The 18,709-nt window shown below is 33.9% G+C and overlaps 4 protein-coding genes and 1 pseudogene across 6 annotated transcripts; 3 read left to right on the top strand and 2 right to left on the bottom strand.

The window, feature by feature from the left end:
* The first annotated feature begins 463 nt into the window (after positions 1-463).
* On the top strand, positions 464-3,344 carry LOC140841585 (uncharacterized). Its single transcript, XM_073209112.1, has 4 exons — positions 464-688; positions 889-996; positions 2,697-2,771; positions 2,870-3,344. The coding sequence occupies exons 1-4, from the start codon at positions 555-557 to the stop codon at positions 3,099-3,101; spliced, it is 549 nt and encodes a 182-aa protein (XP_073065213.1). The 5' UTR covers positions 464-554; the 3' UTR covers positions 3,102-3,344.
* A 113-nt stretch (positions 3,345-3,457) lies between these two features.
* LOC140841584 (uncharacterized) lies at positions 3,458-4,585 on the bottom strand. The gene is made up of 2 exons (XM_073209110.1): positions 4,287-4,585; positions 3,458-4,179 (listed from the first exon to the last, which is right to left on the bottom strand). The coding sequence occupies exons 1-2, from the start codon at positions 4,459-4,461 to the stop codon at positions 3,614-3,616; spliced, it is 741 nt and encodes a 246-aa protein (XP_073065211.1). The 5' UTR covers positions 4,462-4,585; the 3' UTR covers positions 3,458-3,613.
* A 3,238-nt stretch (positions 4,586-7,823) lies between these two features.
* LOC140841583 (E3 ubiquitin-protein ligase At3g02290-like) lies at positions 7,824-11,156 on the top strand. 3 transcript variants are annotated; one of them, XR_012120231.1, is made up of 6 exons: positions 7,824-8,011; positions 8,443-8,806; positions 8,962-9,388; positions 9,695-9,804; positions 10,745-10,854; positions 10,913-11,156. XR_012120231.1 is itself a non-coding variant. In XM_073209108.1 (5 exons), exons 2-5 carry the CDS (start codon positions 8,690-8,692, stop codon positions 10,769-10,771), a joined length of 681 nt encoding a protein of 226 aa, XP_073065209.1. In that variant the 5' UTR covers positions 7,824-8,011; positions 8,443-8,689; the 3' UTR covers positions 10,772-11,156. The 3 variants fall into 3 exon arrangements, 2 of the variants coding, with proteins under 2 accessions (XP_073065209.1, XP_073065210.1); XM_073209108.1 differs by having other exon boundaries at positions 10,745-11,156; XM_073209109.1 differs by having other exon boundaries at positions 8,440-8,806; positions 10,745-11,156.
* A 915-nt stretch (positions 11,157-12,071) lies between these two features.
* On the top strand, positions 12,072-13,628 carry LOC140840524 (uncharacterized; annotated as a pseudogene).
* A 644-nt stretch (positions 13,629-14,272) lies between these two features.
* Positions 14,273-18,496, bottom strand: LOC140841581 (agamous-like MADS-box protein MADS2). The gene is made up of 8 exons (XM_073209107.1): positions 18,017-18,496; positions 16,340-16,418; positions 16,135-16,199; positions 15,898-15,997; positions 15,430-15,471; positions 15,303-15,344; positions 14,679-14,818; positions 14,273-14,574 (listed from the first exon to the last, which is right to left on the bottom strand). Exons 1-8 carry the CDS (start codon positions 18,199-18,201, stop codon positions 14,484-14,486), a joined length of 744 nt encoding a protein of 247 aa, XP_073065208.1. The 5' UTR covers positions 18,202-18,496; the 3' UTR covers positions 14,273-14,483.
* Between the last annotated feature and the right edge of the window lie 213 nt (positions 18,497-18,709).

Raw genomic sequence — 18,709 nt, 5'->3', positions numbered from 1 at the left:
ATAAGTTTGGAATTGACTTATTTATTGTCTTTCATAAATCAAATCAATAAGTAAAAAATATTTATATAAATATAATAAAATATTTTAAATTAATAAAAAGTATTCGCATTCAATTATTATTTCCAAAAATAAAAAAAAATCACAATAATAAATTTCAAAATCCATTGGATTTTATGAGAAATTTACAAATTTTGATTAGAATCCAATAAAAAAAATATCTTGAATAAAGATCTAAACGAAAGGAAAAGTAATATATGTTTAAATCTTTATTCAAGATTTTCTTTTTAAACGAAAGAAAAAATTAATATATATTAAAATTTAAAAGAAAAATATGAAATAAAAATGTTAATATATATCCAGATTCCTATTTAATATCTATATGCCACTGGATTTAAGCCCAGAATTATTGGGCTTAAACTTTCTTTAAAGCCCAAACGGGCATTTATATTTCCGTTTCTGTTGTTTATCCTAAATTTCTAGGTTTTAGTTTGTGGTGATTTCATCCGAAGCTCCACAGCCTAAATCGATTATACACAGTTACAAAGCAAGAGGAGATGAGGAAGCTGAAGTTTCATGAGAATAAACTCCTGAAAAAAGTTGATTTTTTGGAATGGAAGAGAGAAGGCGGGCACAGAGAGAACCAGGTTATGCATCGGTATCACCTCACGGGCAGAGACGACTATAAAAAGTATTTCTCACGATTTCATTTCGAATTTATGTTGCGGGACTACTAAATTTTCTGGATATTGGTGGAATACTTGGTGTATGAATTTTTTTGTTTAATTTTTCTGAAAATTTATGTTTCTTCTGGACTGGACTGGACTGAACTGAACTTTTTAGTTATTGACGGTTGATGAACTGTTTTCTTATCTCTCATTGTTTTTTCAGGTATTCGAGTTTGTGTAGAATGGTGCAGAAGCTTGTGAATATTTTGAAACAGATGGATCCGAGAGACCCTTTTCGGATTGAGATGACTGATGCCCTTCTTGAGAAGCTGTAAGATTTACTCGTCAAGTCTGACTTTTAATGTTTCGTAGTAGTTAATATGTGCTCGTCTGGATTCAAGAAAATATTTGTCAATTACTATGACGTTAACGACCAAAATTTAGGTGACAATAGTTAATTGTCTCGTAGATTCTTTAGTTTGAACAGAGCATGTAACCGTCTGTGACTAGTTTGGGTCTTGTGGTGGACCTGTAGGGGTGGAAGGACTCAGGTTTCCTTGTAATTTGTTGGACATAGGACTTCATGCCTCTTAATTTCCCTTTTTGTCAAAAGTTATGTGAGGTATTTCTATATATACACAACATGCATCAATTGCAGTTGAATCACGTGAAACTTAACTGTCTCTTGGACCTGCATAATCTATTGGCATTGAATGTGCCTAGTATGGGTTGCAAGGTGTAGCAAATGTTTCTAGTTGTTCACTAGGTAATGCAGCTAGAAACCAACTGTTCCAGCATCATAGTAGCAGAGCTTTTATTTCACTTTGCCCGCAAATTGTAACCATATGTGGAAGCGTCTTACGAATAGAATTAAAAATTAAAAAGAACATAAATAAAATAAGCTTCAAGGGTTGTCTCTATCATTAGCTCTAGAATTGCTGTTGTTCCTTATCTGGGAGGGGAGAGGAAGGAGCTGAGTATTTGGGGAAACACTCAGCAAGTGGACGACGTTCGAGCATATACAATAACATTATACATGATCTTTGAAAATAACATAACATGACATAACATATTTAATTCATAATCGTAATGTATAGTGTATAACATAAACACTAAAATTCATCTTATTTTCACGGTTTACTAATATTAGTCCTTAATTTTTGGTTCTCTAAGGTGTCGAGACCATGACAACGGTTGTATCCCACTGTATCAAGGAAATAAGCTTATCGTATTTTGGTCGTATTTTGGAATTCTCACTCATATCCAGTTGAATCATAACAATGCTAAAATGTAGGATAGTTTTAATCATAACACAAAAACGAATGAAATATGCTGCTCGAAACTTTTAAAACGAACGTAATCGAGTCATATACGAACTCTTATTTTAAAACAAGCCTCTTCCTTTAATCTTGAATAAAAAAGACGTGAAGAATGATTGCTTGACTCGAAAATAATCCTTGAATCTTGACAATGCTTGGGCAGAACTTATGCTTGCAAAAGCTTCGAAAGTTTGACAGCACTTTGAAAGAAATTCGCGAATTTTTGGGTTGAATTGAAAGTTTTGATTTCGTGAAGAGGGTAGGGTATTTATAGGTAATGTATCTATTTAGATAAACATATTATCTTCATTTTTAAATTAAAATTTCAAAAATTAGGATAGATTACAATGCGGAGATTTGAACTTTGGTTGTGGATAGATGAAGACCACGATCTTCTTATCTTGTAAATATTTAATCTTGAAGTATATGTCTTGTACTCAATTTTCACAATTTTTTATCGCGTTTACTTATCTTGTAAATTTTTTACCTTGAAATATACACATGGATATGTGTACACAAAAATTCGAAATCTATGTACTCATGTAGTTGAAGTTTCAAATCTCCCATATAAAATCTCATACAAACTTATCCGGTACAAATTTCGAGTATTAAAAAAAATAAATACCGAGTTTGAAAATTTGCGGGTTTTACATGATAAATAATAAGAGGGGAGAAATATATATTTGATTATTTTTATTTTGCATCAATTCAGTTACAGAATGGGTGTGATACCATCTCGGAAAAGCTTGGCTTTGTGTGAACGCTTGTCAGTATCAGCTTTTTGCCGGTAAGAAGTCTGTACCATGTAGTTTATCGCTGTGATTTAAACAATGATAGGCTGGTGATGTTGGTGCTATTTTCTTTTTGTACACATGCTTGCTTCAGGCGCAGGCTTGCAACTGTCATGGTGCTGTTGAAGTTCGCAGAGCACTTAAAAGAAGCAGTGACATATATTGAGCAAGGCCATATTCGCGTGGGACCAGATACTGTTACGGACCCTGCATTTCTTGTCACAAGGAATATGGAAGATTTCGTTACATGGGTCGATACGTCAAAGATAAGGAGGAAGGTCTTGGAATACAATGATAAGCTGGATGACTTTGATGCTATGAACTGAGAATTCCTTCACAAGTTGATTTCTTGCATCGGATAATGGTTTATATGTGATTAGGTACTATGGCACACTGTAAGCTTCGTTTGTCTTGGTAAATTGTAGGGTTGACGTTATGGTAAGAGTGACAGATCTAAGAATTAAGAGCTTAAGGCTCTTTTTAACATATCCTGGGAGTGGAAAATCCCTTTGATTTTTCAGAATCGATATGTATGAAATTTCAAACTTGAGTTTAAAATGTGTTAATTTAGCTTGAGCTTTTGAAGATTGACGAACTCAACTCCACAACACGCTCCTCTCTGATAGTACAGATGAGCAGATGGAACATACAAATCAACATAAAACTATGTCAAGACTATACAAATCACCATCAAATTTAACTTTTTTATTGAAGAGAATTGCATCTTTAAATTCATTATGCAAAAATAGAAGAAACTACAGTCACCATTTTAGGAAAGCCATTAATCTGTTTGAAAGGGAATGGAGGGAATGAGATCGGCAACAAGTTGCTTTGCCGATCATTTACCTTTATTATCTGCTACTTGGGATGGTTTTACGGCAGCTTCTTTCTTGGGGGGCAAAAATGGGATTCCAGGCAGTGGTGGCAGACGTGGAAGCAGCGGTATTGGTGGCAACCTAGGAAGCAACGGCAGTGGAGGAAGGTAGGGCCCAAGTGTTGGTTGTTCAGGCGGTGTTGGATCTTGAATTGGAGGCAAAAACGCTGGATCGTTAGGATTCGAAATGGAGGATTTTTGAACTTTCCGGTTGTTGAAATTCTTGATGCCTTGTCTCTCATCGCACATTTCTGGTTCCTTCATTGGCTTCAACGTAAGAAACCCATCTGAGAAAATGTTTCTTCCTTGTTTTCCTGATCGGAAATGGTGACTTGCTGATGCCGCAACGGTGCAGTAGGGATGGCTGCTGCTGAGTAAGTTAACGGAACAGCCCTTGATTTTTCTGACTTGTTTGCTTATATAGGGAGGGAGATGAACTTTGAATTCTCCATTGTCGTTTGTTTTCACTTCCTGTCTGAAACTGATTTTTGCTGAACTTGTGTCCTTGCACTCCACTGCAACAGACGCACCTAAGACACATGACAGTATTTATTTTTTGGTTAAAATATAATAATAAAGATCAAGGGCAACCCTTCACTTGAAATATAAAGAAAGAGTTATTGAAGATGAAAAGAACCTGAAAAGAAGTGTCTGATCTGTGGAAATTTATGTTGGAAGCATGTATCACAGTACGCAGTTCCGTAAACAACGGCAAGAGATGGAAGCTTTTTCACATATTTAGCCTCAGAAAGGTTACCATATGTGAAAAATAATAAGATTACTGCCGAAAACAAAGACATGGTTTGGATCATAAGTACCCAATATCACATGTATCTGCGGGGTTCGATTCTGAAAATGAAGATCTATCGATCAACCAACTATCAAATTCATTCACAAAATCAAATTTATGTCCTTGTTGATTTGGAATTCTTGATTGCTTAAACATTTGTAGTGTGAGAAAAGGCATGGCTTTTATGTCATTCATGCAGAAACCAGTGAACTGCAAACTAGCAAAAGTTATTTCATCGGTATTGTAGCGGTCAGTAGTAGACAGGACAAATATAAGATTTTAACTTTAGAATGAATTTGGTTTGGTTATGGTTGAGAATTGGATGAATGGGCAGTTGGGATTCTAAGTTGTTCCCGAGAACTTGCTAGCTGCCACACAATTCATGGGCCTTCTTAGGCTGAGTTCTTTGAATACACAAGAGTTACACTGTTTGCCTTCAACTTTACTTTTAGACATTGAAACGAATCGACACACACAGAGTTATGAGCATTGAATTCTCCTCTTCTAACATTCTGGGGGTTAATGAGATGACACTACCCTCACTTCATTTCAACGGGTAAGATCTTGCCACACATACAATTTCAAAAAAAAAAAGTTGGTTTTATATATGCATAGGCAAATCTTGGTCATCCGTCCTATCATAAGACAATACCCACATGGATAGGATGAAATAAACTCATTCTCGGGGGCTAGAATTTCCAAAGAATTAACTAATTTCCTTTCGGTCATTGTTTCATCCGAGTACTTGTTTATTTATCATAAAATGCCGGTTTGTTTCACCCTACCGCCTGCACGGGTAATGAACGGTCCGGATCACTCCACATGAGTGATCCGGGCCCACCTCCATGTTAAAAAAAAATAAAAAAATTGACTCGAAAAAATCCGAGCCGTTAGATCGACCTCTGCGGATAGTGCTCGCAGGGGTAGGGTCGAGTTAAACTAAAATGCCAGAAGCTGCTTCGCATCATTCACCGGCTTTTACGCACATGTTCCTCTGCAGGCAGTGGTGACCGACACATTACAAAGGGAGGCACCTCTGTCAAATTACAAAAATATTCAACCTATTTTAATGAATTTGTAAATTGTCTATAACTAACACATCTTATTCACTTTCAAAAATCTTTTAAATTTCTAAAAGTTTTATTTATTTTTAACTATATTTTAAAAAAATTAGATGATTATATAATCTATTTGCACTAAATATATTTATATTAGGTCTCTTGTGAGACGTTCTTACAGATCTTTTCTCGTGAGACGAATTAACCCTACACATGTTTATAATAAAAATATTATTTTTGGTATTAAAAGTAATTTTTTTATGAATGACTTAAATATGATATATATATCTCACGAAATTTACTCCTGATGAAACTGTCTAACGAGAATTTTTGTGCTATATTTAAGCCCAATTCGTTATCACGTCTAAGCCGACTTAGTCATTTAGTGGGATAAAGACTCGTGTGTTGGTGTTGAATATTATGAAATTAATATAAATAAGTTAGCTATTAAAGCTACTTACAAAGTAAACAAAAAATAAAAATTCACCCATTATATTTTCACGGAATTATTTTAAAAATAAAATTTAATTACTAAAATATAATATTTTCTGTTAAATTCAGAGAGTAAGTATTATATCTAAATTTAGGGTATTAATGCATAAAATTTAGTTTTTCATCACTAATGGTATTTAAAGAAAATGAAAAGAACAAAATACTTGAAAGATATAAATTAAGAAAATGAAAGGATTAATATAAGGGAATTTAGTTGTACTAATACAAATAAAATAGAATAGTTAGCAAAATAACTTTGGTCAAACATTTTTTAAAAAAAAAGATCCACGTGTATATTTGAAAACACTAATATACACTTGAAAAGTAACATTTTTTTTAAAATAAAATCTGATCAAAGTTATTCCCCCAATATCCCATCTAAAACCTGTATTTTTAAAAAGAACCTTACTTAAAATTTTATAATATAGTGTTACATAATTTAAAATAATACTCTTAGCATAAAAAGTTATAACTTTTTCATGGGTGATCCAATAAGAGATCCGTCTCACAAATCGACCCAGTGAGACCGCTCACATAAGTTTGTTGCCTAAAAAGCTTTGCACCATTTCTCTATCTTAATTTAATTTTGGATTTGAAACGTTAAATTTTATCATCATAAAAATGGTCAATTTACTATAACTTATTAAAAGTAGGTATCTGTGAGACATGTCAACCTTACTGATATTCACATTACACGTAAGATTATTATCATAAAAAGTAATATTTTTTTAATGAATTACCCAATAGATATATGTCTCACAAAATACGACCTCGTGAGACGTATCTCAACACAAGTTTTTGTCAATTATTAAAGTCAAATATTTTTCATGATATGATGTTCACAATTTGATTTTATTTTGATAAATATTTACTTATTATTATTATTTTATAAATTGTTTCTACTTAAATTATCCATTTTTAGTAAATATTACGATTTTATCTTATTAATTTTCTATTAGAAAAATTTAAAAAGAAAAAGGAAGAACGAGGCCATACTGCAAAAAAGGGAATTGTACAGTACTTACTATTTATTAATTTTTTTAAAAACGCCAATTTATCTTTTATTTGACTACTAATCTTGGTGAAAGATTCCATGTTCTATTTCTAGATTTTTTTTTTCATATACGTGTAAACTTTCAAAATTTAATCATGAAATTATTCATTTTTTATTTTTTTGACACAAAAGTTTCTTTAAGTCTTACCTTTTTTTTTTTTTTTATCATATTTAGTTAATTTTGCTGGTGTGAGTTTATTAGTAATTTTGACATATATTTCTATCTTTTCCAGGACATACATTTCTATCTTTTCCAGATTTTTTTATCCGACTTATCTCTATTTTTTTAATATGTTCAAACTATCTCAATAAGTTTTATGTATTCACTTATATATAAGAGTGGGTCTCATGTGAGACCGTCTAACGGATCTTAATCTGTGAGACGGGTCAACCCTACCCATATTCACAATAAAAATGCATACTCTTAGCATAAAAAATAATACTTTTTCATGGATAACTCAAATAAGATATCCGTTTCACGAATACGACCCTATAAGACCGTCTCACACAAGTTTTTGCCTATATATAGATATCATATCTTAATTAAATAGTATATATTTTTACATCAAAATTATCGTTGCTCCAAAAAATTGAATATGTAAGTCACAAAAAACTAGTATATGTTTGGTTTGTACGATGTGATTTTTGGTCATTTTATTATAAATTTAATCACTTAATGTAAACAAATTATTATTTTTTAAAGTTTATTTTACGTCCAAATCAAATATTTCAATAATAAGGCGATTTTTTTTGTATCTAGTGTCATCCAGACCATAGTAAACGGCAGGAAGCTCTTTTGTTTACCCCGTTTCGTCTCTCTTCTTGTTCTCTCTCCCTCACCCCGTGTGTGTATATGTAATATATATATACGAAGAGAGAAGACAGAGAATAAACTGCAGAAAAATATATACTTTTTGCTGTGATTTTGCGGCCCTTGTGAATTGTCCCTCCACAATCATCTATCCCAGGTTGCTTTGGCAGACCTTTGTTGTTTTATTGTATAATATTATTATTATTTTTTTTGCTAGCTTATCTTTCTTCTGTTACAGTCTCCCTTCTATTTAATTGATTGGAATTTATGAGAATCGCATAATCTGTCATGGTTTTTCTTGATGAAATCAAAATTTATGTTCTCTTACAATACTGTACGATTGCTTGTGTTTCTTGACTTTAAAGAAAGAGATATATACGATGTTTCGTAATTTGGGTATTTTCTTTACGAATCTGTAAGCTGTTTTTTGAATTTAAAGAGAGTTATGTAATAGGTTGGTTTTTTGTTATCAAAGTCACCCAGAAAGGAAATTGTTCTAGGGGTTGATGGGTGGCGGTAAATTCCAATTATTTTTCTTGGATGGTTCATCCAATTTGATTGTATTTAAATCTTTTGTTATTGTAGCAGAGGTTTGTTCAGTTACTTAAGGCTGCCATATAAGGAAAGGCATTCGGGTATTGTTTCCTGTCGAGAGAGGTGCTTGCTCGTGAAGTCGATGCGTCTTCTGCGAGCTTGATTCCTTTCTCGCTGTAATTAAGTTATCGTCGACCTCAAGATTTGATCTTTATTGTTTCTGCGATCATATTCTTGCTTTCACATGGTATCGGCGGGAAAGAGAGTCTCGTAAGATTAAATTTTGATTATCATTTCAATCATGGGTGCTGTTTGTTGCTGCTGGAGGGATGAATGGGAAGATTTTGCAAATCCGAACAGCTCTGTGTATAGGAACTGTGTTTGCCTTCGTTGCGTTGTTCAGAACTTCTTACTTGTGGTATGATGTGGTTTCTTCTCTGTCAAACTTTATTTGAATGAATGCTTATAATCCGACTTTGTTGCGCTTTAAGTCATTTTCTGATTTTAGGGTGCTAGGTTCAGTGGCTATATTGTTCTCGAACTTTATTATAATTATATAATTGCATTCTGCAGTATGAATCAATATTTCACAGAGGACGACATGCCTTGCCTTCTTCTTCTCAGGGGACAACATCTTTCAGTTCTACGGAAGCACTTGATGACTCTTTAGCTGATATGTATCATGCTCCTCCAAGACCTCTGCCTTATGATGCGAATCCAAGATATGTCCGCATCCAGCCGGATGAATCAGTCTCAAGAAGGGAGAAAGGCTCAACTCATGCAAACAATGAAATGGAACCGCTAAGAATGAGTGCATTTGAGAAAGAGTCTGATTCATTGAGTTACACAAGCAAACAGAAGGACTTTACGTGTGATGAAGGATCGAAAGAATACCATTCGAAATCTCCACTAAAGCTCTCAACAGTTAAAACCATGACAGGTTTTGCCCATATTTACCCATCTTCGGAGGATGAAGATTTTTGTCCAACATGCCTTGAAGGTACCGAATAGTAGCTGCTATGATAATGTTATGTTCTTGCAAAATTTATTTAGTTAGATATGCCAAGTAAACATCTTTACATATTCATAATCAAAATTTACCGTGAATTGATTGTGTGGCTAAAAGTACTATCAGCGGTAGTTGCATGCTTAGGAAATAGCAACATAATAGGAACAAAACTCTCAATAAAGCTTGAATTATTTTGTAACGCTCGCATTTTATTGGTTGTAGTTTGAGTTTATCTCTAAGCAATAAATAGAACTCGTTTGTTATGAAACTGTAAGACTGTTGCATCCTCTTCTGCAGAATATACCGCTGAAAATCCTAAGATACTGACAAAATGTTCTCACCATTTCCATCTTGGTTGTATATATGAGTGGATGGAAAGAAGTAATACCTGTCCGGTTTGTTGCAAGGTACAGACTGATCCTTCCTGGTGTTTTGCTGTCTGGTTATAATTTACAGTCGCATTTATTTGCTTGCAAGCTTTGAATTGTACTTTCTCCCCTTTATTTTTTTTCTGTTATCTCAAACTTATTAAAACTCCTCGTGCTTGTGTATGTTGTAATCTTTTGTCATCCTTTCTGCACTGGCTAAGATTAATTTTTTTCTAAAGCCCGTGGTTAGTCTCGTTAACTGTGCATAGGCGGATAGTTATGTGAAGGCCTTTGCTCTTCATTCTTCATGCTCTAGTCCCCTTTATTTATTGCTTTTCATTTGGAGTACTTGTAGGCTTGTTGATCAAACTTATTTTCCGTGCGGAATTCTTTGGCACTGTGCATGTTTCTTAATCTTGTAAGCTTTTATGTACCACCTTATTCTGTATGCCCTCAAACAACAAGAGGGATCGGAAGGTATGCAACAGAACTACAAACTAGATAATTGAGTGTTGATGGGAAGTTGAATGGTTCAATAGAGAAGTAAGGTGGTGAAAGGCCGCTAGGACTGGTAAACTGTGACCTCACAGTAGACTCGACTAACGATGCTATATAAATCCGTGTGATATGTAACTACTGCTTAACTTTTGGTGGACTTGAGTATTTCGGGGCCTTGGCTTGTCTGGGTCTGTTGTATGAGAGGACAATCTTTAACATGTACACCACTTAAGCCAGGTGCCAGCATCTGAAACTTCAAAAAAAAATTAAGTAGCAAATACATTATAAGGAGTTATGGGAGAAAGAAGCTTTTTCAACTGAAACCATGCCGAGAAAATTGTCGCCGGTCCAATAAAATCCCAATCTAAAATTGCATCCATCTTAGAAGCGCTGAAGTTTCAATGAAACATTGATTTGCTGTACAAATAGACGGATATATGTTTCAGTCTCAGAGTCTGATAAATATATAATTGGTTTACAGGTGATGGCATTTGATGAAACAACTTGATTTTTCAAAGAAGCTCCGGTCACGCATGAGTGTAGCCGCCACCGGAGAAAGAAGAGCACTTTGAAGGAGACAGGGAGTGTAAAGTCATTTAGCCGCCATGGGAGAAAGAAGAGCACTTTGAAGGAGACAGGGAATGTAAAGTCATTGTAAATACCGCTTGCTAGTTAAACAAGAGTGAAGTGTTGCCATTATACGCAGCAAGACAATATCTCACATATATAATTTCTCCCTGTGTTTCTTTGTATATCATCCGATCCTGACATTTATTTGGTTGCAACAATTGCGGAACGTGAGCAAGTTGAATGGAGTTTGAGGCTGTGAGGTGATATTTCAGTTTCACAAGATTTGAGAGCGCCAGCTAAATCGAAGTTGGTCGATTCGAACTCGATGAATTCTCTCTTTTATTTACAATCGATTCATTTATAAATTAACTGATGTTTGATAGATTGATTTATTACTGTTGAAAGATTGATAACATAATTTAGGAGGGAAGAGCCAATCTTTTGTGAAAACTTGAAAATGAAAGTTTAACAGCCATCATCTCAAAATCTGCATCTTAAAACAAAATTTTCGAATTAAATCTGTTTAGTTAGTTAATTTGGTTACATTTTTTTAAAAAAAAATATGGGTTCGGTTTTTTTTTTTAAAAAAAATTAGTAGATAATAATATTAATTTTGTTTAGGATTAACTGATAATGGTAATATCCAAAATATATTTTGTTGTGGGTCGTGACTCATCAGTTCGGTTTTGGTTTTATAAAAAAAATCGATCGGTTCGATTTTAAGAAATTCAATTCAGTCAGTAGACAGACGAACCGACCGGACAAAAGACTCACCCTAAGTTTAAAGAGAGAAATTTCATGTGGAACAAAGTCTTTGGCACCATCAGTTTCGGACATGCACGTGAATTTTTTTTTGGATAATTCCAGAGCGTTTACGAACCTTGATATTTTATTAAAAATATAATAATATATTAAATATATATAAATTCAAGCTTTTCGGATGTCTCGATCATTTGAACTTCATTCTTGAAGCTTACTATTCGAACAAAGATTCGAATAGCTCACAAATAAGTTCGAAGATTTCGTGTCTTCCTGTATTTGGACGTTTTCTGTAAATTTTCTTTGAGTGCTTATTCTAGTATCTTATTATCAAAATCCTCGTGCTTCAATTTGCTATTAAAATATGCTGTTGGTTTTTGGAAAGTGTTGTGTCTGTTATAGAAGATAATGCAAGTTAGAGTAACAATGAGTTGTGTGTTTTGCAATATCTATTGAGCACATTGTTTTCACCATTGCTGTCACTGGTTTGTCATTTTGCTTGCTCGCAACGGCCTTTGTTTCAAATGTTACACAGTGCCTTTGGCATTCTTTGATGTTCCTGCTTGAACGGTACTCATTCCAGGTTGTTCGCCAAGTTTCTTGTGGGGCTGCTCAAGTGGTTGTTTTATCTGAAGATGGCTTGTTACAAGCATGGGGTAATGTCTCTATAATATGTACTTAATCCAACATGCTATACTTGTTTGGCATTATCCTAATGCACACATTTTGTTTGTACCTGTTCCTTCTGATGCATAGTTTATCTATAATGTTTACTCTTTAATTTTCACTCTGCGTATTACATCTCCTATGTTGGTTGATATTAGTTTCTATATCGTGGCCACACTGGAACTGTGAAGTCGAAACTTTTCAAATTTGGGTTTTCATTTTATTAATAAAATTTTGTCACTCGTCTGTGAAATCAGGTTATAATGAGTATGTCCAGATTGGCAGAGGTATTACTTGTGAAGGCTTTCAGGCGGCTCGTGTAATTAATGGTTATGCTAGGTTCCTTGACGAAGCCCCCGAGTTTTTGAATATCATCCAGGTTTCTTGTGGAGAATATCACACTGCAGCCATGTCGGAAAAAGAGAGGTGTAGTGCTCCAGAGGTCCAGAGGAACCGTTGTGATGTAAAAAAATTCTTGTGTTGAGATGAGAATTGAAATTAGCCATATAGAACGAGTAATTAGAAATCTTGGGGATTAGAACTTCATACATCGAGGTTTCCTTGTTTCTGCTTTAACTTTTTTAGATTGTTTTGTGAACACTTACACTTTGTTTCTTCTTCAAATTATTGATCTCATTTATTTTTCATAGCTATACTTGGGGACTTGGGAGCATGGGTCAACTTGGGCATTGTTCACTTCGGTCGGGTGATATAGAGCTATTACCTAGATGTGCAGTTTCTAGATTAAGGATGTTTCATGTAGAGGTGTCCACACATGTGCTTTGACGGAGACAGGAGCTCTGTACGCTTGGAGCGGAGGGGTTGCAGGGCAGTTAGGCCTTGGCCCCGTGACTGGTTTATTTCCTTGCACTCTAAATGAATCTGAAACTATGCTTCGCAATATACCCGTTATGGTGATCCCAACAATCGTGCAGCTGGTCGCTTGTGGACACTCTCACACTCTCATTTGTACCAAGGATGGAAGAATTCGATGGTGGGGCTACAACAGCTACGGCCAGGCTGCTAATGAGAATTCTACGTACGCTTGGTATCCTTCTCCAGTTGAATGGTATGCAACCTATAAAACTGATGCTTGTAATTTTGTTTTGATAATGATTGATTTTTAAATGGGATCTTCTTTATATGTAGGTGTGAGGGAGAAGCTCGGAAGTTGGCTGCAGGAGGTGGCCATTCAGCCGTGCTGACTGATGCATGTTCCTTGAAGGAATTGTGCAAGTTCAGGCTTGCAGATAGTGTGACTCTTGTCAAATGCATCTGCCATTGAGGATGCTGCATCAGGAACCGGATCATATGCTTTGGTGCGTCTTTGTGGAAGATTCCTCTAAGAATTTTGATACTTTTATATACAAAAATTCTAAAACTACAAGATTAGCAGTCAGTCTGAAATCCATGCTGTCTCATCTCGGCCCTCTTTGTCCTATCTCGTCCCTCTGAATTTCGCCTAGCGTTGCACAGCAGCACAGCTACTATATTTCATTGAGAAGAAAACTCATTTAAACATTTTTTGGGCTCATGCAGGGAGCATTTTCTCAAGGGTGGAGATTGCGCCAATGATGATGACGACGACAATGATAAATTTACCCTTTCAATCTAAAGGCCATTGGATATTGTTTTAACCCCTTGTAGCACTGAATTTCTTCATGCAAAGCCATTGATATTGGTGTAAACTGTAAAGGAATAAGTTATGTTCATCTGTGAAGTGTGAATTGGAAAAAGTTGCGATATTATCATCGATCTCTGTACATTCTGAATAGTACAATAGTCCACGTTTAAAACCATTTTTCAGACATGGGGGCATATTCAAATTTATCTTAGAATGTAAAACTTTGTTGGACCGCAAATTAATAATGTCTCGGTGACCTGTTTTCTTGACATTTTTATCCACGAGCAAGGATATTTTTATTATCTCAGAGGAGCTCAATGTCAACATTTTTAAACCCAAAAAAACAATGAATCCAAAGATTTAAGAACATTTTTAATACAGCCATTTGTACAATAATATTAGAATCAAACCTTACCAGCCAGAATCTGACAACTTCAAGGTGGCCAATTACCTTTTACAAATAACTTACAATACAAAACATGTTTTACACAATTCATTTATTATCATTGCCTCTGCAATCAAACAAGATCAACAACATCAAAATCAATCCCTGAAAAATACACATAAATATCTAATAATCAAATGAAAATTCATCACATGATCAAAGCATCCATCCCGGAACCAAACTGTTGTCGTTTTGGACGTGATTCATCGAAGCATTCATCTGACTCGAATTCGCCTGATCATTATATCTATTTCAAAGGGGGAAATATTAAAAAATAAGTCAAATAAGGAAAAATGTACTTCAAAAGAGCTTTGCTTAATTAAAATTTAACTTGAGTAGAAAAAAAAATACCCAATTTGCAGATTAGAATTGCATTGAAGAGGTTCAAAGAAGCCTTGGAAATGAACATTGTGATGATGTGTATATGCATTGCTTTGTTCTCCTTCGACCCAAGATTGCTGAAAGTTTTGTCCAGCATATAATTCATGCAGCTGAATTCACCCAAAACAACAAAATGAAATGTAGCTATGATTACTAGTTTATAAAAAAACGCGAGTCGGGTAATCGCCTTATATTTTTAAAAAATTATAGGCATAAATCTTCTGAAAGTTAGATACAAATTAATGTAGTATGTATCCTCGTAATTTATAGAAATATAAGGTTTTTAAAAAACTTTTGATTTTTTATGGGAAGCTTTAATTTGTACTCTTCTAACTTACACATGGATCACGAATTCAATTTGCCCTTAAATAAAATATAAAATATTTTCACCAATATTTTTCCTTATAATAAACCACGAAAGAAATTTTCACAATATATGTTCCAAAACATATTCCTTGACAGCCAAAACATGCGAAAATAAAATAAAATGTTATATTAATGCAAATATATTACTATTAATTTATAGCATTGATAAAATGTTATATTAATGCAAATATATTACTATTAATTTATAGCATTGGGTTGACTACTAACCTTTCTTTCTAATGAGCTATTATCTTCGAGCATCAACTTCTCCTGTAATTAAAGAATGTACATAAGAAAATGCAATTGCCTGGCAATTATCAAAATATGAAAATTAAATATACACACACACACACACCTTAGCTTGAAGATCAGAAAGTTGATCAAGCATACTCTGTGTCTGCAATAAACAATTTAAAGTGTAAGTAGAGACAATTCCCTAAAATATAATCTTATAAATAATAATCAAATTTTGTAATTTTAATCAGGTACATATATATATATATATGTAAATCATTGCATACAACTATATGTAGTGTATATGTGGGAAATTAGGTTACAACTATTTAGGTTTTGACCTCGATGATCATGTAAATTAGGTTACTTTGTCTTTAGTCTCATTTCATCGCTGACATAGCATGAAGTTCGACTAGTCGTCAATATTAGATATCACGTCGACACTTCGATGAAATACAACTAGAAGCCAAAAAAACATAACTCAAGAGACCAAAACCTAAAATATTATATATTGATATCTGCACAAAGTGAAGAATTTGAATTTATTTTAATTTCTAGAAAGAGAAGTTGCATGAAAATGAATTTTTACCCTTGTAGACCGGATGTGGTGCAATGATGTCTCCAGTTGAGCCTCAATCTGCTCAAGATCATTCATGTTTAGGGGTCCCAAGTCATCTCCAAGAAGATGTCTGCATGCATCACTTTTATTAGGAAATTCATGCAACTTCAGAGGTAACTACTATTTTGTCTCTCTTGTTTCATGCTATAATCCACTAGCAGATCAGAACTGCCTAGCCATAAAACACAGGAGATGAATGTTAAATACCTTTGGCATCGTTGCAGCGACTCGTATTTCGATTTTAGTTTTACATATTCCACATAGCTGCTTTGCTACGAGAGAAATTTCAAGAATATATGAATAAGTTAATGTTTCTAAATTTAAAATACTTTGAATACAATCATTTTTTGAATTTTTCCAATGCTTACTATTTGTATAGAGTTGGTAGAAATATTCATCACACAAATATTACCTCAATGTCGTTGGTTGGATGATTGACTTCTTGTGAGCCATAACTGCATTTCTGATACCTTTCGAGTGTCTTGAGCATGCTGGTTAGTTCAAATGTAGAAATATTTAAATAAGATTGAAATATTGTAATTTCATAGAGAATATAATCTGGCATAGCGTGCGTCCGTGCGTGTGTGTGTTCTAATACAAGAATATTAATTTATAAAAGTTTATACTTTTTTTTAACCCATTTTAAACTGCTTAATAATACACACACGAGCGGAAATTTGATGCTGCGAGTAGAACACTTGGGGTCGTCGGATCTAGGCTTACAGCACCAGCCACGAATTTCCCCACACGAATGTAAAATATTCTCACAATTTTTCAGTTGTTCCAAAGTGCCCTCAAAGTTTTATATCTTGAAACACACAAAAAATCCATGTTTCCCACAAGTTAAATTAATCTCAAGACCATCTCTTTTAAAAAGACAATCTTTTAATTTGAATTCTGCTATTTAATAAACCGAGGATCAGAGATATCTGTATGCTCTTTTTTTTATTTCTTGTTGAGTACAAATCCAATCCTCTCTCATTGTAACCTTTCAATTTATTATACATTAATTAAGGGGTACAATCATATAACTTAGTCTATTTATCTTGAATCTTGATTTCGACCTGACCCTTAAATGCCCTTCTTCTCTATAAGATCTCAAAGATGCTACTTTGATAATATAATATTATGTAATCCTCAATTTATGCATGTAATTTTCTATCAACAAATATGGCAAACATTAAAATATCAAGATAATTCAATATCTCAAAAACTTTCGTGAAGGTCAATTTTGTGGGACAGCTCTACCCGACTCAATTTATGAAAAAAATATTATTTTTAATGTCAAAAATATTAATTTTCATAATAATTATTAATCGGACTCACTCGGATCACGGATAAAAATCCGTAAGACAGATACTTGCTGATTAAAGATATGAAGGTCAAATTAAATTGATGGCTCACCGATAGTAATTGTTACAACCCCTTCAATATTTTGAGCATATATTTTTAACCAGTGATTATAATAAACAAGAAAACAAACAAATGTAATAATATATGGTACAAGAACTTATACTCCATGAACATCTAAAGCAGGATGTGATCTGCAAAGAATTAAGGGATACTGGAATAAAAGAAAATAATATGCAATAATTAGCATTTTTTCCCTATCAAAATGGATTTGACTGAAGAAAATCCAAAATCTCTGGTTCCATTGGATTATAGATCAGGTCACGCTCACAAAAATTATAAAGTAAATCCGACTGAAAAGCAAATGAATGGTTTGATATTATTGAATAATGATCTGCCATCAAATAAAAGCACTAAAAATCAATAAACGTAGAAAGTCACAATTTTTTTTTAAAAAAAGTGCAAATTAAGAAAGAAAACGGAAATAATTTTCAAAAACAAGAATCTTACAAATTCTTGAACAAGATCCCATTACCAAAATCAAGAAACCTAAACTAAATTTCTGATCAAAGCTGATATTGATCAGATAAACTAATAAACAAAAACAAAAACAAAACTTGCATCTTAAAATCAAGAAACGTAAAGAAACCAAACCAAACCAAACCACAACCATAATCATGAACTAAAAAATACACAACTACGAAACAAAAAAAAGGGATAGATTTAAGGATCAAAATACTTGGAGGAGCTGCAGAATTCGTAGAGCTTTCCCCTATTAGAGAATATGATAAGCGCAACCTCAGCATCGCAGAGCACAGAGAGCTCATAAGCTTTCTTGAGTAGCCCATTTCTCCTCTTTGCAAAAGTAACCTGCCTATTTATTTTGTTCTCTATTCTCTTCAACTCCACCCTCCCTCTACCCATATTATTATAAGTAAACAAATCCCAACCTATATCTATCTATATATCCCTATATTTTCTGTATGGGTTCTGATATTTTTTTTTCTCTTTCCCTGTTAGCCAAAACTGTGAAAATCTTGAAACCCTAAACACAGGAAACTAAAAAAACTGGCATATTTATGCTCATATACATACATATATATGTACACCTGTAAAAGATTTCTTCTTTATTAATTTTTTTGGATTTGATTTTAATATTTAATTTCTGAAAGAACTAGCCCAAGATCTTTAGTTAGACGTGCAGATGAGATATGGAAAACCTAGGGTTGGTGTTATGTTTTATCCACAGGGATGAAGGCTGAGGTTTCGAGCGATGGGGCACGTGGGGCACAGTGTCGGGAGATTTGAGGGTGGTTGTACGTAACGCGGCGTATGGGCGCGTGGCGGTGGACCGTGTTGACCATCGGTTAATCAAAGAAAATTTCTTATCAGACAGCCGTCGCCAATTAAGTATGGCTCAACACGTGTCGGA

The sequence above is a fragment of the Primulina eburnea genome, chromosome 9, assembly GCF_022965805.1.
Source record: "Primulina eburnea isolate SZY01 chromosome 9, ASM2296580v1, whole genome shotgun sequence".
NCBI lineage: Eukaryota > Viridiplantae > Streptophyta > Magnoliopsida > Lamiales > Gesneriaceae > Primulina > Primulina eburnea.
Note: the sequence above shows the minus strand (reverse complement) of the source record. Positions and strands in the feature narration are given on the sequence as shown.